At 36.0% G+C, this 27,367-nt stretch overlaps 1 protein-coding gene and 2 pseudogenes across 2 annotated transcripts; all 3 read right to left on the bottom strand.

Moving 5' to 3' along the window:
• Positions 1-20: 20 nt before the first annotated feature.
• Positions 21-3,533, bottom strand: LOC143637598 (malate dehydrogenase [NADP], chloroplastic-like; annotated as a pseudogene). Its single transcript, XR_013154457.1, has 14 exons — positions 3,386-3,533; positions 3,207-3,297; positions 2,682-2,768; positions 2,005-2,089; positions 1,742-1,923; positions 1,575-1,645; positions 1,403-1,493; positions 1,255-1,329; positions 1,082-1,183; positions 874-996; positions 717-785; positions 564-632; positions 422-475; positions 21-326 (listed from the first exon to the last, which is right to left on the bottom strand). The product of XR_013154457.1 is annotated as a malate dehydrogenase [NADP], chloroplastic-like (transcript).
• Positions 3,534-9,530: 5,997 nt separating this feature from the next.
• On the bottom strand, positions 9,531-10,167 carry LOC143637522 (cell wall / vacuolar inhibitor of fructosidase 2 pseudogene; annotated as a pseudogene).
• Positions 10,168-13,016: 2,849 nt separating this feature from the next.
• LOC143637526 (uncharacterized) lies at positions 13,017-15,465 on the bottom strand. Its single transcript, XM_077104894.1, has 6 exons — positions 15,349-15,465; positions 14,823-15,233; positions 14,538-14,760; positions 14,301-14,466; positions 13,443-13,546; positions 13,017-13,355 (listed from the first exon to the last, which is right to left on the bottom strand). The coding sequence occupies exons 1-5, from the start codon at positions 15,402-15,404 to the stop codon at positions 13,470-13,472; spliced, it is 933 nt and encodes a 310-aa protein (XP_076961009.1). The 5' UTR covers positions 15,405-15,465; the 3' UTR covers positions 13,017-13,355; positions 13,443-13,469.
• Between the last annotated feature and the right edge of the window lie 11,902 nt (positions 15,466-27,367).

Raw genomic sequence — 27,367 nt, 5'->3', positions numbered from 1 at the left:
ATCTGAAATAGTATTATTGACACAATGATGACTGGTTTGAACTCTGGAAACCGAATAGTATACATGCATTTCTAAAGTCTGACCAAGATGACATGGTCGAAAACTAGTTGACCGAATTACAAACACCTGAAACTTGTAAAATGGCATAAACCGTCCATTATTGTTGGCAACTATAACAAGAACATGATATGCGAGTTCTGTTTCCTGAAGTTCTCGGTATTGGGCATGTATGACGGATTTAATCAATAATATTATATACCTGGTTCGTTCTACATTTCTCCAGGAAGCATTGTATCTCCTCCTGGCAGATCACACACCGCAATTCCCTGAAAGTAAACATATTTAGAAACGTAAATTCGGTAATTGTAGTTATAACAATATAGTTTTTGTAATCATATTTAACACATTTATGGGTACTCACCTCTCCCGTTAGGTGTGCTACACATTTCTTCTCGGCAAGCAACTCGTCCTCAGACTGAAAAATAATAATGGAATTAACCGACTTAAGCATTTGACTTTGTAGAATATAACCTGATAATTTTAAGAGTAAAAGTTTCGAGTACCTTTTTAATTCGTTTACTAAGGTAGTCATCGAATATCACGTCTCTGACAAGCTCATAATCACCGTCCCCCTTACCGTAAAAAAATACAGTTTCGAAATACAACTTAGATGAATAGTTAAAAATAAAAAGTCAAAAAACATGATATGTACTTACCTTAGATCTACAAGGCATGCTGAAAACAATACCCTCGGCTATTCCATAAGGATTTCCATTTGTATAAACCTGCATTTTTGTCCAACAACTTTTAACTATATTATTATTACAATAATAATAATCTATTTGATTAAAAAGCTGTTTACAAGAAACTTACTCCAGTTGAAAACCAATCGCCTTCGGGTGTAGGTGTTACAAGAGACCTTATTGCATCCACAATGGAAACGGCTGTTGATGCTGCCGAAGATCTTCCCCATTTTTTTATTAATGCTCCTCCTCTCTACAAAACATTTACCAGCATTTACTACTAAAAAGTTAAAAAATAAAAAATAAAAAACATAGTGGCGTCATTAAACGAGACTTACCGTCTGAACAATTTGGGTAAATTCCTCTTCTAGCCATTTCCTATCCCTAATAACCTCCGTGACTGGAATCCCATGTATTTTAGCATTTAAAAAATCGGGAACCTAAGACGAACAAAATTATATTTTTATTAAACAAAATGAAAACTTAGAAGTTGGAAGAACAATCAGTAAACCTGAGTTGTCGAGTGGTTTCCCCAAATGGTGACATTAGAGACTTTATCATAGAACACTCCTGCTTTCAAAGCCAACTGCAAGATGCATAACAAGTTTTATATATGTTTCGAAAACTTTGTTAAATTTACGTTGAACACGTATTAATACCTGACATTTTGCTCTATTCTCGTCTAGTCTAGTTAGCGCGTGAAAGTTCTTTGCAGGTATGTTTGGAGCATTTTTCAAGCATATCAAAGCACTGCAAAAAAACATAAAAAATGTCACAGTTTGACTTTGACTAATACAAAAGTCAAAACGTATAGAAGCCCGTTTCCGATACTTGGTATTGCAGGGGTTTCCCACCACCATGACTTTAACATTTGGTGAAGCAACAGCATTAAGAGCTTTTCCCTGTATCATTATGTCATATCTCGGCTATATTATAAAATTTCTACGAAATTTTATTAATATTTTTGAGTTATGAAAGTGGAAACGAATTAAGAGCACCTGCTCAGCAAAGATTTGGCCATTAATATCCAACAAATCAGCCCGTTCCATTCCCGGTCCTCTAGGCTTTGCACCAATCAAAAGGGCCCATTCTGCGTCTTGGAATACTTCGTATGGATCTATACCGATGCTTACTTCTCTTAATAACGGATATAATGAGTCCTCAAGTTCCATGGCCACACCTACATGATGATCATTGCATTAACTCATTAAGTATTTGATCATTGCTTAAATATTAAACAATAGTGTTATTTACTTATTACCTTCAAGAGCGCTAAATGATCGTTCAGATCCCAAAAGTTTCAAGGCAATAGGCTGGTCTGGGCCAAAAACCTCACCAGATGCAAGCTGCAATTAAACCATAAAATCAAGAATCTTCTTTCAAGTTGGTAAAAAAATACGAACAAACTATATAGATTCGGTCAGCTTTAAGTCTAATGTTAATATAATTGTTACTTTGATCGAACTTAATGTTTTATTTTTTAGTTACGAGTGTTTTCAGCAGTACCGGGTTTGCCATTCAAAAGGGGACGCGCCGCAACTTGTTGCCCGCTTACCTGTCTCTCTATATTATTGGATCATTTTGTTAAGTATTAATGACACATTGAAGCAAAAAAGAAAAATAATAATAAAAATCATTTTATTAATTATTAATGACATGTTTAAGTCTAATGTTAATATAAATGTTACTTTGATCGAACTTAATGTTTTATATTTTAGTTACGAGTGTTTTCAGTAGGATTAGGTTTGCCATTCAAAAGGGGGTCGCGACGCAATTTGTTACCCGCTTACCTGTCTCTCTATTATTATCGAATACTTTTGTTAAGTATTAATGACATAATAATAATAATAATAATAATAATAATAAACTAATCATAAACCTAGATCATAAACCTAGATCATAATTTAGAATCATCATGTAACAAAAAATATTATTCACCTTGAAGAGTAAATGGTTACCTATCATCCCAGCCGCACCCGAAACCGCAACATTAATCATTTTCTTCCATGATCTCGTTTCATCTTCCTACAACACAAATAAGATCATAGGGAAAAGATAGAATACAATAATTGCTTAACGTACAGGTACAAGAATACTTATATTCATGAAATCGATCCACGAAATCACATCACAAGATCTCGAAATCGCCAATACATATCCAATTAATCATTGGTTCACCGAAATAAATAGTTTTGGATCGTTAATCGATCATTTTTTACTTTTCTTCACGAAAACTGTTTTTGAGCGTTTTAGGCCTTTGGCTGAGCGTTTTAGTTTTTTGGCTTAGCGTTTTAGTTTTTTTGCCTTTGAGCGTTTTAGGTTTTTGCCGTTGAGTGTGTCGCGTACCTATCGTACGTTAATCAATTATTGTACAGTGACCTCATCCTAAGATCATAAGCTTTACTCAGCGGTAACAAATTAAAATTACACAAAATTAACAAATTATAATAAAAAAAAACTTACAGCCTTGAGATCATAAGTAAGACAAAACACACCATAACATTCAGCCTTAGGTTTCTGATCAACACCAACACCAACTGGTGCTTGAACTTGGCTACAATATTAATAACTTATTATAAAATATAAACAACAAACAACTAAACAATGAAACTACTACAAGTGACAATAATATTAAAGCTTACTCAGAGGTAACAGAGCAGCGGATCACGGAGGTCGAGAAAGATGCTGGAAGCTTAACTGACGAGTTGAATATGAAACATATGATAATTTTGTGTTTGTGAAATCAGTGGTTGTGTAAGCAGGAGTTAAGTTTGTCACAGCCATGAAGGAAGTATTATTGTGATAGTGAGAGTTGAATTTCAAGTTTATGGATTATTATGGGGAGTATGTAATATGGATATGAGGTTTATACATATGACACTTGTCACTTTCATCCAACCTGCCAAAAATCCTCTTTATTTTCTACATTTGGTGTATATTGTTTTGGATGTGCTTTAACCTCAAGCTGTCTGTTGTATAAGTATTGAAAAAATCCAATATAATAATCTTTAACGTACTTTAACATATAAAAATAGATAATATTCATGAAATTGATTCATAAAATCACATCTCAACATCTTGAATTATCAATACATACTCAATTAATCATCGATTCACCGAAAAAAAACAGATTTGGATCGTTAATCGATCAATTTTTTACATTTTTCCACGAAACATGTTTTTGAGCGTTTTAGGTTTTGGCTGGGCGTTTTAGGTTTTCGGCTGAGCGTTTTGAGCGTTTTAGTATATTTGCCTTTGTTTTTTTGCCTTTGAGCGTTGCGCGTACCTATCGTATGTTAATGCATTATTGTACAGTATCTCGACCCTATATAAGTAATGGATTTTAACTAGCATGCTCCTTTAACATCGTGTTATGGTTTAAAGTCCAGTTATCATGTTATACGTTATAGCCCCATTAATTCCTTATTAAAGTACTAAGGCCCCACTGTATCCTTGTTAAAGAGGCGTTAGCACGTTACCATTTCCCCATTTACCTTGGCCCAACGCGGTGTTAAAGTCTCATTACTATGCCACATCACTTTTGCGACCCATATTGAAGCCCCACAACAACCGGTCTAATATGGGCGGCTTTTAAAAAAATTCCGATGTTATATATGTAAAATACCCGAACGTTTATAATTTCACCATTTTTATAATGCTCAAACACCTTTTAGACCAATTTTTTTAGATTATCCAAAGACATATAGGCCTACTAAAAATTCAAAAGGTCCAAGTGCTTTTAATTAATTAATATAAGTTAAATAAATAAACAAACAAAAGAAACGAATATGCAGGATAGCATCACAACGAATATGTATAAAGGAGTTTTTCGAAATTATGCAAAAAGATATATAGACCGAACCGCATAAAATCCTCATGTCCGTTTATTACACCAAATACGTGTAGCTTCTATAAGTTATAGCAAGTACAATCTCATATGCATGATGGTCAAATGGTGGTTATAGTTTTGGGAATACTCTATATAATAACAACTAAGTTTTTCAATGTTGAAATAATTAAAAATAAAAAAAAAACCTATATGACCTGCTATTCAGATAAAATATCTAGGATTTGAACAAAAAAAAAACTTTAGTGATCTGATTAGAACAAAAAATTTTAGAGTGACCTGATTAGAACAATTTCAAAACTTAATTACTATTCTATAGAATTGCCCCTATCGTTTTTGTTGTTAAAAACACTAGTAGATGTGGGAGGGAAGCCATAAGAACTTGTTTTCAGTTTTCACCATAAAAGAGCATTGCAACTGGATTTACACAATTGGTCTTGAAAGCTTTTGACTTTTACAAGATTAACAATGAAAATTTGATTCTTGAATATATTAGGTATTGTGAACATGGATTCACACACCTTGACATTTGTGATGTAAGGCCCCGTTACCGGTAGCCCTACTTTCGTGTTGGATTTACTCATAAACACAGTTCTAAATATCAGAGTTAATTAAAACTTTACGCGGAATATAAAACTTTCATAAAACATTACATAATTCATAACTTGTCTCAAAACATCATTTGTCTTTCAACATTAAAGCATTAAAATTAAAACATCATAAGTCTTCAGATGCCAGACTCTTATTCTTCTGCCATGTGTCCCCACTCAAGCCAGCTGTCTCATCCTACTCACCTGCGTGCATACTAAAAGTCAGCTACGCTGAGTGAGTTCTAGTTAATCATACATTATACAATACACAATAACTTATATTCTTTCATTCATACTTTCATACTTTCTTACTTTCATACTTTCTTACTTTCACATCTTACGTTATAAAGAGCATTACGCCCTACATTCCTCGAGTATTATTAGGGCGCGGTACCCTCCTTCCTCGAGTATTATTAGGGCTCGGTACCCTCCTTCATCGAGTATTATTAGGGCTCGGTACCCTCTTTCCTCGAGTATTATTAGGGCTCGGTACCCTCTTTCCTCGAATATTAGTAGGGTTCGGTTACCTAGTTTTCGAATATTAGTAGGGTTCGATTCCCTCTTCGTTACCATACAACCATACATCATACCTCGAGTGTAATAAGATCTAATACCAACTAACGTTTACTCTCTCTCGGATCTTGCTCGTTTATGGTGTGTGTGTGTGTTTGGAGTGTGTAGAGATTATGATGGAAATGAAATGAGGGTTTAGGGTTTTAGGTTGGTTTAGGGGATATTTATATCCCTTAAAGCCCATGGACCTAAGGCTCATTCTCATTTAACCCATCTCAATTAATCTAAGTCCATTATCCGTTCTTTACTCGATATTAATTAATTAATAACGCGAAATCACTAAACGTAACTTTCTTTATTCAACATTATAAATTTTAGGATGTTACATGTGAACTTGATTCACACCTGTAATCAACCTATAATTCACAACTAAGATTGTCATGTATATAGTGGTTATAATTAGATTTGTGAATGAAATTTATTGATTATTAACACCGTAACAAAAAGTCATTATTGTGTCATGTAGTATAAAATACTCTTTTATCAGTTTATAGTTTTAAGTCTTACACTTCTTAACCAACTGAACTACACGATGGAGACTCTTTTATTAGTTTATGTATTCCTATTTAACATTCGAGTGACATCGGTTTACCGATTTTTTTTAAGTGTGGTCAATATATAAAAAAATCTTATTTTGTAAAAGGAAAACACCCATCTAAATAATTGTGTGGTCAATGTATTAAGAGAAAAAAGGGAACTATAAAAATAGCTATTTTTACTAGGATAACATATCATATCATTCTGATCATAAGCATTGTTGTCTTAGTTATAACAAGCTAACTATGAAAATTGTAACAAACATTTCAATATTTCATTTTAATTTTTATGACTGTCATAGTAAATTTTTTCATGACAAACGATATGTTTTATATCTAAAGTTCATAGACATTGGCGCCCTCACAAAATCTTGAACTTAGACATTGTACTTTCCACATATGCAAAACTCCTAAAGGAAGTACCTTAATCAAAATCTATATTTGATCATTTTAAAAAAATAATCCTTGTTATGATCTTGATCTCGGAAGAGTTTTATGATCTGGACGCTATATTTTTTATTTTTTATTTTATTCAAACTCTAATAACCTGAAATGAAGTAACACCTCAAGAAACTTGTTATGATTTTCATGAATAATATCTAATAATCTAAAAAATAAAAGAGAGAATTCTTTGATGTACACATCATTGAAAGGAATTTCACTTTAAGTTCATATTTGGGTAAGAGACAAATGGGTTGTGCCGTTGTGAATAGACCGGGCTCTGTACAACTTGGTGTTTGTCCATTTATATAAGGGCCCATGGTGGACTTAATGACTTACAATTAAGATAGAATTACAGAAATTGTTTTTTATGCTTGCGCCAAATTTCAGTGGTTGTCATTTATCTTTAAAAGTAACATAAATTGAACATTACGTTTCGAAATGTAACACCGTTTGTCCTTTTGGCCTAACCCAGTTAGTTTTTCCCGTTAAGTTAGGTCATGTGCGTTGCACATGAGGGCAAATTCGTCAATTTACCTATTTAATTATACATAAACATTTTAAAAACAAAAAAACAAATTTAATAACTTTAAATATATATATATAACTTAACCCACCCAACCCCCCCTCCTCTTCTTCTTCCTCCCTTCCTGCCACACCAAGGTCTCTTTCCGGTGAGCCGTCGTCTTCGTCGACAACGAAGACCATCTCCACTCCCACCAGAAACCACCATCACAATCCACCACCACCCACACCCACACCCACAAACAACCTGCCACGGTATTCCAACTTAAACATTGTCGAGGTCATACATAGCATATTACAGGACTCAAAACGAATGAAGCTAGCATGTTACAAGTATTCCGACTCAACCACTATTACCTGCAACAGTATTCCGGCGACGGTATTCCGATTTAAAACGAAGGTGGCTAGCAGATTGCAGGGATCAGACATAGCAGATCTAGCGGCGGCTGATGTCTAGGGTTCTGATTTGTGGCTATTTTTGAAAGATATTATCCAAATCTAGAGTGTTGCGGATAGCTAGGGTTTCAATCTGGGGCTTTTTTAGTAAGAGAGATGCAGATCTACTTCCGGCGGGTTTTGGGGTTTCCGGTGTAGGGGTGAATGATGGTGAAATTATGTTACAGCGAAGGTGGTTGGGTGTAGTGGTGATAGAGACGATAAACAGGAGGGTTAATCAAACGGTGGTTGTGTCAGTTACAAAGATATGGTGGTGGTCGGGGTTAACGGGAATGGTGGTTTTCTTTGTCGGCGGCGACGGCGGCTCGCCGGAAAGAGACCTTGGTGTGGCAGGAAGGGAGGAAGAAGAAGAGGGGGGGGGGGGGGGTGGGTGGGTTAAGTTATATATATATTTTAAGTTATTAAATTTGTTTTTTTGTTTTTAAAATGTTTATATATAATTAAATAGGTAAATTGACGAATTTGACCTCATGTGCAACGCACATGACTTAACTTAACGGGAAAAACTAACTGGGTTAGGCCAAAAGGACAAACGGTGTTACATTTCGAAACGTAAAGTACAATTTATGTAACTTTTAAAGATAAAGGACAACCACTGAAATTTTGGCACAAATATAAAGGACAATTTCTGTAATTCTGTCTATAATTAATGAAAAATCAAAAAATCAAGAAAAGATAAGGCCGTATGACCGTATTGGTAATTTTTATTTTATTTTTTTAATCATGAGAACCCGTTATCAAAAGGTTTACATTGATCTTTACCAATACTTTGTTGGATCTGTACCTGAAATATTGCTAGAGAGCATCAAATGTCTACGGTTATGGCTGAAAGTCAAAAGTAACATGGACTTTATGAACAACTTTTATTTGTATGATTTTTGAATGTCACATTTTTATTTTTAATAATTTGTAGAAAAATTGTCCTTGACAGTTGTATTCCTTCTAACTACACTTTTTTTTTTAATTTGACTCAAAGTAACCTGTCAAAACGAAAATAATGAATTTGAATCGAATAACTCTTATTAATCTAACAAGCATAAAAAATATAACTCTAAAACCGATTAAAACTCTGTAACTCGAAAATTACGTATAACATGCAAACATCGATCGTATAAAACAAATAATGTTTATGCATTAACCATCGGTTCACCATCTTGGCAAATGAATTATCTTACTTTCTATGTATTCTGCGCTAAATTACTACGAAAGTCATGTGCTCTTGTCCGCAAGAAATTGATTCGGAAGAGGAAAATGTGACAAGTCGAGAGTTCACCTTTTTGACTCAAAAGTAGGCGTCTGGCCTAGTGATTGTAAAGTAGCAGTAAAGACTACCCCTCTTTAAAATGGTAAGAATTTAAACCCTGAAAGCGTCGTTAAAAAAGTTAATAAAAATAAAAATTAATCACGTGTTATGTGCCAAACTTCCACGAATGCATCATCTCCACTTTCCTTAATTCTAGCATTAAACTAGGAAGAGTAATGGGTCCATGATTTGATTAGTTAGACATATGCACGTTTACTTCCACATGTTTGTAAAAGCCTATATAAAGGCATTATTGTTTTGTCAAATGTTTATGAATGATAAATATCAATTAGTCTCAGTTTTCTCTCTATTTGCTAATCTGGATTCCCGTCTATTTTCTTTGGCCAACGATTAATTGTTGGAACCACATCAGTTTCTCTTCTGTAAGATATATCTCAATATCTCATCAAGTTTATGTGGCATCATAAAAAACATTTATTTTCATAATAACATATGTAATATACACTTTATTTATATGTATTAAAAAACAACACAAATCAAAGATTACACAACAAAGAACATACAATTTTTACCCATAAAACATATAACAAAACACCAAAACATGAATGTGATCATTAATACCCAATATCATCTATAATTCCCATAACCACATCACAAATATGCTTCAAACCTTCTTCTCTAGCAGCAATCTCTGGAGGATAAACCAAATCCGGGTACCTCTTAAACGCGTTATGACACGAATTTGCAGTCAGCCGCCGCCATCACATGCATATAAGCATAATCATACAACTCCGACCCAAAATCCTTAACCGAATCTTGCAACGAGCTACCGGCAGCCAAATACCTATCAGCACATTGCTTCAACACTTTCTTCATTAAACTATCACTAGTCTTGTTGCTCACAAGAACATTAGATGACAAGAAAGAGTTGGTGTTGGTAGCATTAGCCATTGCGAATCTAGCCATTATTATCGCTAGCCCCTTCGTGTCGGCTTGTGCACTAATCGAGTCGGATTTGAGAGATGATATGCAAAGGTCGTAGTATTTGGGTTTTGCATGTTTTTTGGATTAAACTCATGTCACCATTGACAAATAGGGTTTGAGTGTATGATATTGTGAGAATAAAAAGTGGTAGAAAATAATAATAATAATAATAATAATAAGAAGAAGAAGAAGAATAAGATAGAACCATTTTGGGAAGAGTTTAATGTCAATGACTCAAAACCAAAGGTGTAAAAGCGGTCAGTTTTTTTTATATAGAGGTGGATGTTTTCGGGATCAGGATTACGTGCAACTTGTAATGCATAAGGTACAAACGATGAAAAGATCGTAACTTAGTTACACTAGCGAGAGGTTGTGATTAATTTGAGAATCTAGAGTGATCGATCGGTGGAAATGATGAGGGTTTTTATTATTATGTTTGTGGGTATTTGTGCTAGAGATATGCCAAAGTGAGTTCACGAGAGATATGGCCTATATATGCTTTTATTATTATGTGTTTTGTTTCTTTGGACCCATGCAACATGATTAGCAATTTGTCTAGTATTGTTTTTTTTAAATGTCTCGAATGTATTTTTGAAAAATCTTTATTTTCTTGTTGATGAGAAAATTCGCGTAGTTGTGGTCCGGTTTAGATCAGTCTCTCCAAGATCCATGGTGTAATGTTTTTTCTTCTTTTCAAGAGGCATTAGTCTTTATCAAATGAGCTAGTCTCACATTGGCGTCACAAGTAAGGTTTAATCACAAAAAAATGTTAAGACTTAAGAGGGCAGTGGCGCACCCATATTTAAACTAGTTTTTTTTTGGGGGGGGGAGGGTTGCTCGCTGAAAAATACGTTTTAGTATTGTTTACACCCGAAAATTCTGATTGTCCGTTATAAAATTTTGGTTATGGCTCCTGATCGTCTCCCATGAAAGAAATTTTGGCTCCGCCACTGGTTAGAGGGCCCGGGTCTTGAAGCTTCGTGACACTCTGATGCTCAAATTAGTCAAGGCCACATTGTGAATCATCATATCACATGTGTATGCATGCTTTATTATATACAAAGAGAGGGTTTAAAGAGAGTACATCTCTAGTGAATATCCTATTTATAATCATCACCGGCCGGGTCAGCCTTAACTTGTGCTTACAAATTTAGTAATCACTTCTCATATCACTTATATCATAGTGATTATCAATAAAAATAAGCGTTTACAAATGTTAAAAACTTTAAATAAAGCTCCAAGCCGCCTTACTTCTTTTCCTTGAATATCAACCTTTCATCTTGATCTTTTATCTTTATGATGATATGAGAATATGAAAGAGTTAAGATCACTTGAAGAACGTGTAATAATGATTTTTCTCTTTTTTTTTTGCGATTGGTTGATTATAATTGTGATCGATTTTGGGATTTACAGGAGAGCAAAACAATAAAGTGACTTTTTATAAAGGAAACACAACAACTTGAGGCACAATTTGCTCTGTTATTCTTGCACACTTTTACATTTGTTGGTACATAATCACATAAAAGACTTGATTCATTTATAAAAACACTGCTTTTAAGCATGCTATATAGAAAGTTCCTTCCGACTTACACAAATTAAGAAGTATTTTAAATATGTTTTGAAAGGTTGATGTTGAAACTTGAAAGTACAAAAGACAAAGATGTTCACTCAATTTGAATAAATACATAATATTTAATGTGTGTTGGATATCTTTTAATCTTTTTCTTATAGTGGATGCTACCAACAATTTCTTGTTTGACCAAAATTTACAAAACTAAAACATTTTTATAACAAGTTTTAGTTGGTAGTATAGAATTGTTCAAAGACTTTAGCTTGCTTTATGAATATTTAATTAAGATAAAATTCTTTTCATACTATAGAACTTATCTGGTGACAATTCTTTGTTCTTTTCATATCTCATTTGAGTTCGATAATTTCATACAAGGCTTTGTTAATCCTGATCTTCAATAATTCTTTGTAGCCTGTTCTTGTACTTTACCACTATTAATGGTAGGGTTGCTTCGTGGTCACACATAGAGGTGTGCATGGGTCGGTTTGGAGCGGTTTTGAGCTAATCCATAACCATAACCAATATGTCGGTTAATAGATATCATAACCATAACCGACCCGTTATGACGGTTTTAGTTAATCGGTTTTGTAGGTTATAGTGAGTCGGTTAACCGTAACCAAAACAATCTTAACTGGGCCTAAAAGTTGATACCAATTATTACAAAAAACGACATGACAATATAATCCCTAATAATAATACCAAATATTCAAAAAAGAATGACATTATATAATCAAACAATGAAATTCAACTTAATTTGATAAGAGACGTTGAACCAAAAACATCAAAATGATATAATCCAACATGTTTGGTGGAAGTTAATCCCAAACTTATTGTTGGTTAAATAAATGGGTCGGTTCGGTTATAGCGATTTTAGAATTATCTTTAACCAAAACCGACCCGTATCTGGCGGTTTTTACAACTTTAACCGGTTATAACGGTTATCAGTTAAAATCGGTTCGGTTATGTCGATTATGGTTCGGTTTAACGGTTATGTCGGTGAAGTTGATGCGATGAAACTAGGAGCCTATTCTGATTTTCTTTTTTCCTAAAACGACTATCTCAACCGGGAACCCTTTTGACAGAGACCCGTTTTGACTTGTTACCTAACCCACCCGTTTTGCTAGCCTTAAAGCAATGCTGAGCACACTTCTTAATCCCAAACGCATATCGTCTAGAACATCGTGAACCACCCCTCATGAGTCACGACCCTCTACAAACAGTTATCATAATATTCTTTGAACTTGCAATGATTTTAATGAAACAATAACTTATGAAACGCCCCTCAGTTTTCTATGTACATTATGTTTGCACATGTTCAATAATTGTTGCTGATGAAAGAGACTTAACTAGTCAAGAAACAATAAAAGAACAAACGAGAATATGAGTCATTATGACAAGCAATTGTGAAGTATGATGCAATTTCCCAACCACTTGAAAGTGATACATGTCATTAAATCAACAACAAATATGCATAAAACCAAATTAAATTATAAAATCAATTCCTATGGATAAGACTTTTATTTACGACGAATCAAGACGTGCCAGTTGTCTTTGTTTATACAATACAGTTAATCAAAAAACATTAAGATATGAACACTTTACGTGTGAAAGAACACAAAGAACTTAAAGAAACCAACCTCTTAAACAGTAGATGATTGAATTCTTCTTCCTGGTTCGATTTATAATTTCTTTTTCCTTTTTTTTTTATTTACAGTATGGAGTAAGCTCGGATTACCTCAACAATGGGTGCCCGGCACAAGGGACATTTCCCTCCTCCACGAACCAACTCATTTGCGCATTTTGAGCACGTGCACATGTGACCACATCTGTACCAAATATCAAAACTCATAAAAGAACCTTTCTAAAATATTTATTAATTGAACGTGTGTTCGTACGGGTAAATATTTATGTACCTGTACAACAGTGAATCAATTTGGCTATCACAACAAATACAACAGTTTCCCTTTTTTCACCTGAACCCATTTGCATCCATCTTCAGAAGTTGCTGATTCAATACCTACATCACATTTCATCATGTTTATGTTTCTTATGAATTGGTCCATTAGGGTTATGTTTTACATCAAAGGGTTAAAACTTAAAAGTCACCCATCATGCACGGTTAATGCAAAACCTCTTAAATCATTTGCTTCCAAAATTAAAACATTATTAAGATAACAGAAACTCAGTGATCATAATTGACATGCTAGTTTTATTGACTAAATATAATTTAGAACCTTGGAAAAAAACATAACACGTGAGAACCCAACCTAACCTGTACCAGAAAAATAGGAATTTTATATAACATTATAGCCTATGAGTGTGCATGAAACCGAAAAAAACCGATCCGTGACTGAAATAACTGACATAACCAAAACCAAAATAACTGAAGCCAACCCAAAACAGACGCTTTGGTATTTTGTTTTTTCAAAAACCGAATTTACGGTTCGATTTAGATTTTGCATGTACCAAAAACTGAAAAAATGAACCGAATTCGATGTGATACGATCAATTAACCATTAATTAACAAAAAGAATTTAAAAACAAAATTTCAGTAGCCCAATTAATTATTTTGGGTCTTTTTTTTTGGCCTAAATGACAAAACCAAAAAAGAAAAACCATTGCGAAAACCAAACAACCAAGACTGGACAGTCTTTAAAACTTAAAAAACGAATGTGTTTGAGAGCCCAAACCGACCAATGCACACCCCTAATTTATAACCAAGTAAATATTTATTTATTTTTATTTCAGTTTATATGTTAACATCTGCCTACCTTGTTGATCACCAGCCCGATTCAAAGCAGCAGAAACTTCTTGTCTAACCGAACGTTGCAACTCGAGTTGCATATCCATGCAAGCCTCAAGCATCCTGTGCATGTGACTCATGCCTTGCTGGAGCCTCGCCATGTCAGCCCTTAAGTCATTAATCATCTCCCACTCCTGCCCAATAAATTCCATATGAAAAAAAAAGGTATTACTACTTAAAACAACAAATGAGATACTTGACTTACAAGTTCAGAACGATGAATGCTGTGACGGGACCAGCTAAAATGAGGCATATCATGGTGGTGCCAAATTGGTTGTGGCGGTGGTACTGGCGGAGATGTTTCCGTCAGTGAAGGTGGTCTATCAATGGCTTCATGCTGCTCTTGACTTTGCCTTTCTACATATGATTGAATCAAATGGTCCAAACTCTCACGGAATCCACTTCTAAGGAGATTAGAAACACTTCTCCTGTAATATAAACAGAATCAGCTAAAAAGTAAAAAACGACTTATAATACAAACATATATTACCTGCTTACAAGTTCTCTTAATTCCATACTGTACACATTATCATCCTCGGGTGCATGAGATCTGTTGGCTCTCCTAATAACAGTTCGCCGTGTTCTTGGTGGTTCAACCGGTACGCGTGAGGTTTCTTGTACCAAATCATTACCTGAACTTTCATCAATGCTTGGTTGTGGATTTGTGGTTTGAACATTTGCACCAGTTTCCAAACTTCCCATGTGGTTTGGAACCTGATGAGTATCGGGTTCTTGAACCAATGATTGAGTTTGATCCTGGTTTCCAAGTCCAGTTTCCTGTGGAGTGTATGTTTGAGCCTCATCACTTATAAAATCAGCAGTGTTACTGTCAGGTGAATTTTCAGATTGGACGGTTGCTTGACTGCGAACAATGTTTTCTAGTCTGAACCGAAACCCTTCCCTGATTAAAATACGCATATTACATATTCACTATCAAGAACTATTTAACATTTATAAACATTACACTCTACATGTTTTAACCAACATGCATGACAGCATTAAAGAACAAAATGTACCTAAGACCAGAGACCGTGTGGCGTTGTCTGAGCTGGACTAACTCACTTGCTGCCATTGATGGCAGCCTCTCCTCCTCCACAGGCCTTTCATTTCTTAAAAATCTGCCTCTCAGTAACGACTGACATGATAATATTATCAGATAACACATAACACATTTTCCATTAGGATTTTGAACCATTAAATAATTTGCTACTTAAAGTCCAAGGGCTTCTTTGTAATTAAATCATTCTTTTCTAAGTCCAGGGACCATTCTGTCATTCTGTTAAACTTCTAATTCGTTACATTTCTCTTAACGAACTGGTCATGGCAACGAACTGGACCCTCTAACGAATCAGTCCATATAGCGAACCAGTCCAAATAGCGAACTAGACCTTCTAATTCGTTATCTCCTTTAACGAGTGACTATAACGGATTGGGGCTAATTCGTTATCTTTTAACTATAGCGAATCAAGGGTAATTCGCTATCTTTTCCCCTAACGAACTGAAGCTAATTCGTTACATTCCCACAGACGAATCAGCATAGCGAATTACTTCTAATTCGCTAGTTACCCTTAGCGAACTAGGGTTAGGTCAGGGAATGTTCTGACATTCCCTGACAACCTCGTATTAACTTTTCCGGCGCCGCCGCCGGAGGGCCGCCGGAAAACCGCGGATTCGCCGGAAAAACGAGTTAAAACTCGTTTTTCACCGTTTTTCGTCCCGTTCGATTCAGATCTAAGCTAGGGTGACCCCTAAGCTCATCTTAGGTTCGGTTTATACCCGATTCCACCTGGATCTCGTGACTTAAACGGTTTAACGATGTCGGCTCGTCGTTTCGTGACCATATCTAACGGATTTAAGCTCATACAACATAATACTATCATACATTGGGTCGGGATCGGTTTTATCTTATATTTTTCGGCTAGAGAGAGGATTAGAGAGAGAGAGAGAGAGCTTAAGTGTATGTTTTGTGGTGTATGGAATATGTGTAAAATGAGGGAATTAATGGTGATTATGGTTTATATATATAGGGATCATGGGCTTAAGCCCATGGCCTTTCCTTCTTTCTTTCATACCCAAGTCCATAACCCATATACATTTAACCCAACACTAGCCCAACTCTTAATAACCCATACTTTCATTTATTAACCGAAACCCGAAAAATGGGATGTTACACCAATCTATTTTCGTGCAAACATAAAAGAGAACCTTTCAAAGGAGATTTGACCCTTACCCCATATATACACACCCATCTTCTTCATTTTACTCTTGCTACATCTCCAAATTCTCTCTCAAACTCAATAGATTCAAGGTTGTTATTTTCTTAGTGTTCTTGAAGGTTTGACTTCCAAATGTCAAACCGAGTTTAATCTTTCATTCTAACTAGCTTATATAATCATATTAATACTTTGTTTATGGTGGTACAACATATATATAATACACACCCCTTGTTACCTTTGGTAGTTACTTCTCCGACTCCGGTTGGTTAAGTTTCGACCTCGTAAGGCAAGGCTTCATAGAGGACTTCGTGTTCTTGAAATATATACACTCACATAACTTGTTTGCACATATTATTTATGCTTAACTTCTGCTAATTTTAGTTTGTTAGTCACATGTACAAGTCTTGGATATGTGGAGACCATCTATGAACTCATTGTGAGATGGAAATCGAACAAAACCGAACTTTTGCTAAAAAGACTTGTTGTTGACTTTTTAGTTGTAGAACTTAAATATATTCATTTGCACATTATTATACAAGATCTATGATATATGGGTATGTGGATCCATCTATGAACTTGTTGTGAGATGGAAACCGAACCGATCCGTTTTTTACTCGCTTAAGACACACAAGTGTGTTTTTAGCTTTCAAGACTTGTATTTTTCTTTAAAAATAGTTTACAAACTGATTTTAATTATTTTCTTAAGTACTTGAAAATGTTGAATCCAACTTGATCTCATAACATAGTTTCGACCGACAAAACCGAACACTCGCTTAACGTACGTTGTTAGTTCTAAAACAATATATCTACATATTTGGTTAAGTATTACTATATTTTAATGAGTTATATCATAACAATTAATATTTTGGAAAGTTGACTTTGGGTTTGACCATTTGTCAAGACCCGAACCAACAACCCAAACACTCGTTAAAGACCCGTTTTAGTATCTTTGTCCCAAAGTAACTTGCATTCTTGCATTTTACCCACCTTATTACTTAACATAGGTTAAGTAAATAATAAAGTTAGATACTTAAATCCGGTTTTGAGCAAACTTACATTTTAAAGGGTTATTATTATAAATTTTTTAATAGTTACATTTTAAACCTTTAATTTAATTATTTACACTTCTTGTCTTTTATTTTTAAGAATTTCCAAAACAACCTTTCTAATTCAAGGCTTTTATTTTTATTTAGGCCTTGCTCGTTAAACTTCATCCACCCGGTTATTCATCTTTTGCCGATCAAGTTTTATACTTGAACGTGAGTACTTTCATACCCCGTTTTCCATCTTTTGTTTTGGGGTGACATTTCATCTTATCTAAACTAAATGTTTTATACTTGGGTCTTAAACCATAAACGTTATTGTATACTTTACTTAAATAATTGCTCGATTTGGTGTTCTATGATTATATGCCTATGTGTTTATCGCTTTTGGTTGGTTGATCTATAAATCCTAGACTACTTGGCATCCCTTTGTAGCAAGGTGTCGTTAACTTAAACGATAACTATTAAATACTAGACTATTTGGCATCCCCTTATAGTTAGGTGTTGCTAACGTAAATCTATTAGCGATTTTATCCAAATTTATTGCTTTTATTTATTGTTTCGTATACGAGTTTTGTGGCTTTTCTTATTAGATATCTATATGCTCAAACTTATGAATTGCTCACCAACCTTTGTGTTGACAAACTTTATTTTATGAAATGTTACAGGTTTACATCAAGATTATGGAGCTTGTGGAGAAAACGTCACAAATACCTTTAGGATATTAACAAAATGAACAATATATTATTTGTTATGTTTTGTTTGTATTTGACTTATGAACATTTGTTATGTGACATTTTCGATGTTGTGAAATGAAATGAGTTTATTAAATATTGTCGCTTTAAATAGTGTCATGTGCTTATGGGAAATCGTTACACCTCGGCATGTTCCGACGCCTTTGGTTGGGGAATGACACTAGAGTATAAGTTAAACCTTATCATATGGCAGTTAACAAGCCATCACAAACTTAGTCGCATCTAGGAGAACTTGGAAAGTTGAGATCTACTCAAGATCCTCAAGAGTTATATTATTACCGTAGATTAAATGAAATCCCTTTTAACTTATCCTATACACATAGTCATTCTTGTGCAGGTTATGAATGTTCAATGTTAATTAGTCTTCACTTCAAGCATGTTTAGAAAGACCGCTCTAACATGGTGGGGTAGTGTTATGCACCTCCAAGGTTCGGATACGGCTATGGCTCTTCCATGGGCCGATCTCAAGGCGCTTGTGATGAAGAAATTCTTTCCCAAACACGAGCTCCAAAAGCTTAAGGAAGAATTTTGGAATCTAAAATAAGAAAGTGGTGGTAACGCCGCTTATTCACTCCGTTACCAATGCAAATCCGGGACTCCGTTATGAGTAGCAAACTCGTGAATCTTGAGGACGCCATCACTTTAGCCGGTGAGCTATCGGAAAATCATGTGAAAGCGGGCACTCTAACCCTCAAGAAACCGAGTGAGAAAGCCAAGCCCGAGCCCATACCTCAAGCCAAGGTTGAACCCGCACCACAAGCCATAAACTACTCCAACTCTTCCCGACACAACAACAACAAAAAGAAACCAAAAACCAACTACCGAAACTATGCCGTTACTCAACCCCAACCACAACAACAAAACCAAACCCAAGCTCCCCAAAACCAAAATCCCTATACCGGTACCGCCCCGCTATGCAACACTTGCCAACTTTACCACCCACCAAACATGCCTTGTCGCCATTGTACCATTTGTAACCGACTTGGTCATCTCCACACCACTTGTCGATCCGCCCAACGAACCCAACCTAACCAATCAAGAACCTTTCCCTAAAATTCCCAAAACTGATATGCACCCTACCCACCAAACCAACCCCAACAACCCCGAGCTTGCATCAATTGTGGCGATCCCAACCATTTTCACAACAATTTCCCTCGATTAACCTTTGCCAACCAAGCTCAAACCGTGACCATACCATACTACCAAACCCAAGCTTACCAAGTCCAAACCTACCAACCCCAAATTCCCCAACTCAATACACCACTCATCCAACCCATCCAAGCTATCCAAGCACCACCTCCACCTCCATAAAAAGCACCTCAAGTCAACCATGGCAACCAAGGGCGAGCTTTCATGATGAATGTAAATCAAGCTCAAGTGGCAAACGATGTCGTGAATGGTATGTTTTTGGTGAACCATCATTTGGCTTCTATTTTATTTGATATCGGTGCCGATAGAAGTTTTATATCTTTGAAATCTGAGTCGAAACTTGCGATGCCCCGAACTAAGCTTTCCCGATCGTTCTCCGTTGAAGTCGCCAATGACAATTCTATTACCATCAATTCCATCGTCCTCGATTGTTCTCTCATTCTTTCCAAGCATAAATTCTCCATCGATCTCATCCCGATGCAAATGGGAAGTTTCGATGTCATATTAGGCATGGATTGGTTGTCTTTGCACCGTGCCGAAGTCTTTTGTTTCGATAAATTCATTCGTATTCCGCTAGTCAACGGTAAAACTCTTAAAGTCTTTGGAAACGCTACTTCTCGAAGCTTGAATCTCATGTCGTGCGCCCAATCGCAAAAGTACTTACGCCAAAAGTATGTGTCATTTTTAGCTCTCTCGGTGACAAAAGACAAAAAGGAAAGGAAAATCCAAGATATTTCCGTTGTTCGTGATTTCCTCGATGTCTTTCCCGATGATGTCACCGGTCTTCCGCCCGTTCGTTCAATTGAATTCCGTATCGATCTTGTGCCCGGCATGATGCCCGTGGCCAAGGCTCCTTATCGTGTAGCCCCGTCGGAAATGCAAGAATTATCAAACCAACTAAAAGAACTTTCCGATAAAGCTTTCATTCGTCCAAGCTCTTCTCCTTGGGGCGCTCCCGTTTTCTTCGTGAAAAAGAAGGATGGTTCGTTTCGTATGTACATCGATTACCGAAAACTTAACAAACTCACCATCAAAAATTGATATCCCTTGCCACGTATCGACGACCTATTTGACCAACTTCAAGGCACAACTTGTTTCTCCAAAATAGATCTTCGATCGAGTTATCATCAATTGCGTGTTCGCGAAGAAGACATTCCTAAAACCGCTTTCCGTACTCGATATAGACATTTCGAATTTTTGGTTATGCCCTTCGGGTTAACAAATGCACCCGCGGTATTTATGGACCTCATGAACTAGGGCTTTGCAAACGCTTAAAATTGGACCGACCCGAGTTCAACCCGACCCGACCCGAGACTGGAATATAGGTAGAATGTATACCCGAAGTCCGGACCTGTAAGCTCATTTCGGGTTTCGGTCCGACCCGGTTTTGATGCTTCGGTTAGCAGTATAGGACCGAGACCTGATGAAAATTTGTGTTCATCTCGTGGTTACACCTGATTTTATCAGTTACGGCTCACAAAGAAGACATGAGAGGAAGAAGACATGTTGGGATGGATGATGTTGTGGGTTGATTTGAAACTGTGATATGGATAAGTTCATAGTAGAAAAGAATCTTTTTTACCTACTACAAACTATTTTAAATGATAAGTACAAATGCCTTTTTAAATATTGACAAATTAAATAAATATTTTTAGTTAAATATTCATGTCTTTGGGGTAAGTTTTGCTTTATACGGTACATTTTTTTTGTACTTTTATCAATTCCAATTTATAACAACATTTGAAGTCCGTCTCTACTTTTTCTCCATCCTCTTCGAGTCTTCTCCCCATAACTTCATCTTCATCTCTGTCCTGCAAGATACCATTTATCTCTATATATTGGTTTTTTGGTTGATTACATAAGCAATCAGATTGGGTCGGTTTTCATGCGCGTTTATCGGTTTTGGACCGAACCCAAGACCGAAACCGAAAGTTGTATGTTCATACCCTAATTACATGGGTACGGTCCAGTTTCGGGTATTTTTCGGGTCGGTTTCTGGTTTTTTCGGTTCGGGCCATTTTCTGCACACCCTTATCATGAACCGCGTTTGCAAACCATTCCTTGATAAATTCGTCATTGTCTTTATCGATGACATTCTCATCTTCTCTAAATCCAAAGCCGAACAAGAACATCATTTGCGTTCCATTCTCGAACTCCTTAGAAACGAACAACTCTACGCCAAATTCTCCAAATGCGAATTTTGGCTCGAGGAAGTTCAATTTTTGGGACATATCGTAAACGACAAGGGTATTCATGTTGATCCCGCTAAAATTGAGGCCGTTAAGGATGGGAAAACTCCAACGACTCCCACGGAAATTCGATCCTTCCTTGGTTTGGCCGGATATTATCGGCGTTTCATTCGAAACTTTTCTAAGATCTCTTTGCCTCTTACCTCCCTCACTCATAAAGGGAAACCATTCGGTTGGGGTTCAAAGAAATGTGAAGCCTTTTGTACTCTCAAGGAAATGTTTTGCAATGCTCCTTTTCTAACCCTTCCCGGTGGAAACGACGATTTTGTTGTATTTTGCGATGCCTCTCATCAAGGTCTTGGTTGTGTTCTCATGCAACGAGGTCAAGTCATCGCTTACGCATCAAGACAACTTAAGGTCAACGAGAAGAACTATACGACTCACGATCTCGAAATTGGTGTCGTCGTTTTCGCTCTCAAAATCTGGAGACATTACCTTTATGGTACGAAATGTGTGGTTTTTACCGATCATAAAAGCCTTCAACATATTTTTAATCAAAAAGATCTCAACATAAGACAACGACGATGGGCTGAATTACTTAGTGATTACGATTGCGAGATTCGCTACCATCCCGGTAAAGCGAATGTTGTCACCGACGCCCTAAATCGAAAGGTTAATGTTAAATCTGTTCTGCTCTTAAGGGTCGTTGTTCAAACCGATCTTCAAATTCGTATCTTTCAAGCTCAACGTGCATCTGTTGAAGAAGGTAACATGTACGACGAAATGTCATGTGGATCCGAACTTCAACTTGAAACCAAACCATATGGTCTTTTGTACTTTCTCAATCGTTTGTGGGTTCCCAATCGCGATGACCTTCGTACTTGTATACTCGAAGAAGCTCACAATTCGCGATATTCCGTTCATCCCGGTGTGGATAAGATGTATTTCGATCTTCGTGCTACCTTTTGGTGGCCGGTTATGAAAAAGGACGTAGCGTTGTTTGTATCTAAATGTCTTACATGCTCAAAAGTAAAAGCCGAACATCAAAGACCTTTCGGTCTACTCGAGAAACCACCGATTCCCGTTTGGAAATGGGAAGACATTGCTATGGATTTTATAACTAAATTACCCAACACCCAAAAAGACAATGATAGTATTTGGGTGATCATCGATCGTTTGACCAAATCTGCTCATTTCATTCCGATCCACGAGAAGTATTCTGTCGAGCAGCTTGCTCAAATATATGTTCGGGAAATCGTGTGCCGACACGGTTTACCATTGACTATCATTTCTGATCGCGATGCTCGTGTTACCTCTCATTTTTGGCGATCTCTTCAAGAAGCCTTAGGAACTAGTCTCGATCTTAGCACCACTTATCATCCTCAAACAGACGGTCAATCCGAACGTACGATTCAAACACTCGAGGATATGCTACGAGCGTGTGTTCTTGATTTCGGTGGGAATTGGGATTCTCACATTCCGTTCATCGAGTTTTCCTATAACAATATCTATCATTCTAGCATTGATATGGCTCCTTTTCAAGCTCTTTACGGTCGTAAATTTCGTTCCCCGATTAGTTGGAACGAAATTGGTGAAGCTCAAATCATGGGACCCAAAATGGTCCAAGAAGCCACCGATGTCATTGATCAAATCCGTAAGAATCTCCTAGCCGCTAGAAGTCGTCAAAAGAGTTACGCCGACAAACGACGAAAACCGATCGAATTTAATGTTGACGACCTTGTCCTTCTAAAAGTATCTCCTTGGAAGGGAGTAGTCCATTTTGGAAAGAAGGGTAACCTAACTCCTTGTTTCGTTGGTCCTTTCAAAATTCTTGAACGTGTTGGGAAAGTCGCTTATCGACTCGAACTACCGGAAGAACTTGTCGGTGTTCATCCGACATTTCATGTTTCAAATCTCAAAAATTGCCTAGCCGAGGGTAATCTCCGTATTGTAAGTCCCCCCGGGGCGTCGCCGATCGATACGAGATCCGCACGAGGTCTAGGAGCGCGGAATCCTCCTATACTCGCTTATGGTGTTGGAAAACGAAGAACACGATTACACATAAACAAATACACGAACAAACACATGAATGGAATAAACGAATCTGCAGATCCTTTATATAATAACCAAATCACGTTACCAACCGAACAAAAACAAAGACACGGCTGACCCGAGGTGAGCTCTACCTCGGGTCTGCTCACACGACACTCTCTATCTGTTTCTCTCTAGATAATTGAACTGAACACAAAATACTCTAACTTTCTGGATCCTAAACCCTAAACAAGACACACATATATATAGATAACCAACTTCGCGGGCTTGGGCTTGCGCCTGTAGGCGAAGTTGTTCTAACTTCGTCACTTCGTCTCCGCTGATCAGAATTGCATAGCGACGGTCACAAAATGCACCAACACGTATACCTCTCGACGAAGTACAGGTCGATGAGTCGATGATCATGGTTGAACGACCCGTTGAGATCATGGATCGCAATGAGAAGAAAACCAAGCGTAGTCATATTCGGTTAGAAAAGGTTTGATGGGAATCACGGCGTGGCGCGGAATTTACTTGGGAACGAGAAGACGCAATGAAAGATAAGTATACACATCTGTTTGTATCATCGTCTTCATCTTAATTTTGGGAAGAAATTTTCTAAAGTAGTAGATACTGTAACATTCGTCAATTTCGGGTCTTGTTTATATTCGTTTTAGTATTCGTTTAACATGTAAACCGACCCGTTTTGTAAACCGAAACTCATCATATATAAAATATTGGATTTTTATGTTACCAAATCATTCCCATTTGTTTAATTTGAAAAACCCCTTTTACGGAGTCGAAAACGGCTTTAAACGACTAAAATACATCAAAAACGAATTTCCGGACGCGTAACGAACAACAAAAGACGAGCTGGACCAGCCTTCCCCCCTAGGCACGCCGTTCCGCGCGGCCAGGGCAAAGGAGGCCATCGCGCGGCGCCTCCTGGTGTCTGCACATGCTAAGGATTTTGTTTGTTGTTTTGTTCTTTGCGTGTTTGTTTAACCAATCTATTTTCATGCAAACATAAAAGAGAGCCTTGCAAAGGAGCTTTGACCGAACCAATCCGATTTTTACTCGCTTGAGACACACAAGTGTGTTTTTAGCTATCAAGACTTGTATATTTCTTTAAAAATAGTTTACAAACTGATTTTAATTATTTTCTTAAGTACTTGGAAATGTTGGATCCAACTTGATCTCATAACATAGTTTGGACCGACAAAACCGAACACTCGCTTAACGTACGTTGTTAGTTCTAAAACAATATATCTACATATTTGGTTAAGTATTACTATATTTTAATGATTTATCTCATAACAATTAATATTTTGGAAAGTTGACTTTGGGTTTGACCATTTGTCAAGACCCGAACCAACAACCCGAACACTCGTTAAAGACCCGTTTTAGTATCTTTGTCCCAAAGTAACTTGCATTCTACCCACCTTATTACTTAACATAGGTTAAGTAAATAATAAAGTTAGATACTTAAATCCGGTTTTGAGCAAACTTACATTTTAAAGGGTTATTATTATAAACTTTTTAATAGTTACATTTTAAATCTTTAATTTAATTATTTACACTTCTTGTTTTTTATTTTTAAGAATTTCCAAAACAACCTTTCTAATTCAATGCTTTTATTTTTATTTAGGCCTTGCTCGTTAAACTTCATCCACCCGGTTATTCATCTTTTGCCGATCAAGTTTTATACTTGAACGTGAGTACTTTCATACCCCGTTTTCCATCTTTTGTTTTGGGGGTGACATTTCATCTTATCTAAACTAAATATTTTATACTTGGGTCTTAAACCACAAACGTTATTGTATACTTTACTTAAATAATTGCTCGATTTGGTGTTCTATGATTATATGCCTATGTGTTTATCGCTTTTGGTTGGTTGATCTATAAATCCTAGACTACTTGGCATCCCTTTGTAGCAAGGTGTCGTTAACTTAAACGATAACTATTAAATACTAGACTATTTGGCATCCCCTTATAGTTAGGTGTTGCTAACGTAAATCTATTAGCGATTTTATCCAAATTTATTGCTTTTATTTATTGTTTCGTATACGAGTTTTGTGGCTTTTCTTATTACATATCTATATGCTCAAACTTATGAATTGCTCACCAACCTTTGTGTTGACAAAATTTATTTTATGAAATGTTACAGGTTTACATCTTGGTTGATTATGGAGCTTGTGGAGAAAACGTCACAAATACCTTTAGGATATTAGCAAAATGAACAATATATTATTTGCTATGTTTTGTTTGTATTTGACTTATGAACATTTGTTATGTGACATTTTCGATGTTGTGAAATGAAATGAGTTTATTAAATATTGTCGCTTTAAATAGTGTCATGTGCTTATGGGCAATCGTTACACCTCGGCATGTTCCGACGCCTTTGGTCGGGGTATGACACTAGCGTATAAGTTAAACCTTATCATATGACAGTTAACATGCCATCGCAAACTTAGTCGCATCTAGGAGAACTTGGAAAGTTGAGATCTACTCAAAATCCTCAAGAGTTATATTATTACCGTAGATTAAATGAAATCCCTTTTAACTTGTCTTATACACATAGTCATTCTTGTGCAGGTTATGAATGTTCAATGTTAATTAGTCTTCGTCAAGAACCATAATTAACAAGTACTAGTCTAGCATGCTTAGACTACAATACTTAGGCATGTGAACAGAAGATGCATCATTCTGATTCTTCACAGCCTTAAAAATAACACAATATCTCTTCCCATCATTCGTTTATTAGTTTAGACAAGATAATATGATTTCATATACCGTTCATAAACCTCACTTTTAGAACGTTTTAACACCAAAGTTAATATCATTTGGTAAGGTTATAACTCGTTTGCCTTTAACCTCCAATGCCTTAACCATTGACTCGTATAGACTTAAACATAATTCTATAATCCGAGTCACTTTGATGAACATATTTATCATAACAAGATAAATGATATTCGTCTACAATCACTGTCATGGTCGAAATGAAATCACTCATATTAACATTTAACAATATCACGATTACATATGCTTAAACTGGGGAACAAATCCTCCACCATAGTTCAAACATTATTGATAGTGATATAAGTACCAACAAGTTCATAATTATTGTAATTCGCTTATAATAAATATCACAAAATTTATTATATTAATTTACAATAATAACATATATTCTTTTTATGTGTTTATAATTATCAAAACGCAGTGCATTTTCATGTTGATGCTCCTAACATTAACATTGAATGGCATATATCATTCTTGTGTATTTCATCTTAATACACTCACCACGTTAGCACTTGGCGTAATTAGATATTTGATGTCTTGTCATGGTCTTATTGTCAACGAAACAACTCTCAAGTTGTTTATTGTGCAAATGTATTTTTTACACTATCCATTAAACGAAATCTACAATAATATTTCGTATGTCACGTTACACATTGATTTTTTTCATTGTAAAATTTCACGTGTTATCCAATGATATTGAACACCAAATAATACAACCGAAATTACAAGATAATGTGTACAACACTTTAAACAACAATTCCAATGGACAAATTGACAACAACTAGACATCAATCTCAAAGTGTTACTATCTTTGACACTTTCAAAATCATCGTGGTTTGTCTTGAGGTACTCC

Source organism: Bidens hawaiensis, unplaced genomic scaffold (genome assembly GCF_021521415.1).
Source record: "Bidens hawaiensis isolate Kalapana, Puna unplaced genomic scaffold, B.hawaiensis_p1.1 tig00008374_1, whole genome shotgun sequence".
In the NCBI taxonomy this organism is placed as follows: Eukaryota; Viridiplantae; Streptophyta; class Magnoliopsida; order Asterales; family Asteraceae; genus Bidens; species Bidens hawaiensis.
Note: the sequence above shows the minus strand (reverse complement) of the source record. Positions and strands in the feature narration are given on the sequence as shown.

Coding starts and splice junctions, on each gene's coding strand:
- LOC143637526 (XM_077104894.1), bottom strand. CDS start 15,404: ATGGCAGCAAGTGAGTTAGTCCAGCTCAGACAACGCCACACGGTCTCT. Junction 14,761..14,822: donor TTAAGAGAACTTGTAAGCAG/GTAATATATGTT, acceptor TTTATATTACAG/GAGAAGTGTTTCTAATCTCC. Junction 14,467..14,537: donor GCATTCATCGTTCTGAACTT/GTAAGTCAAGTA, acceptor TTTATTGGGCAG/GAGTGGGAGATGATTAATGA.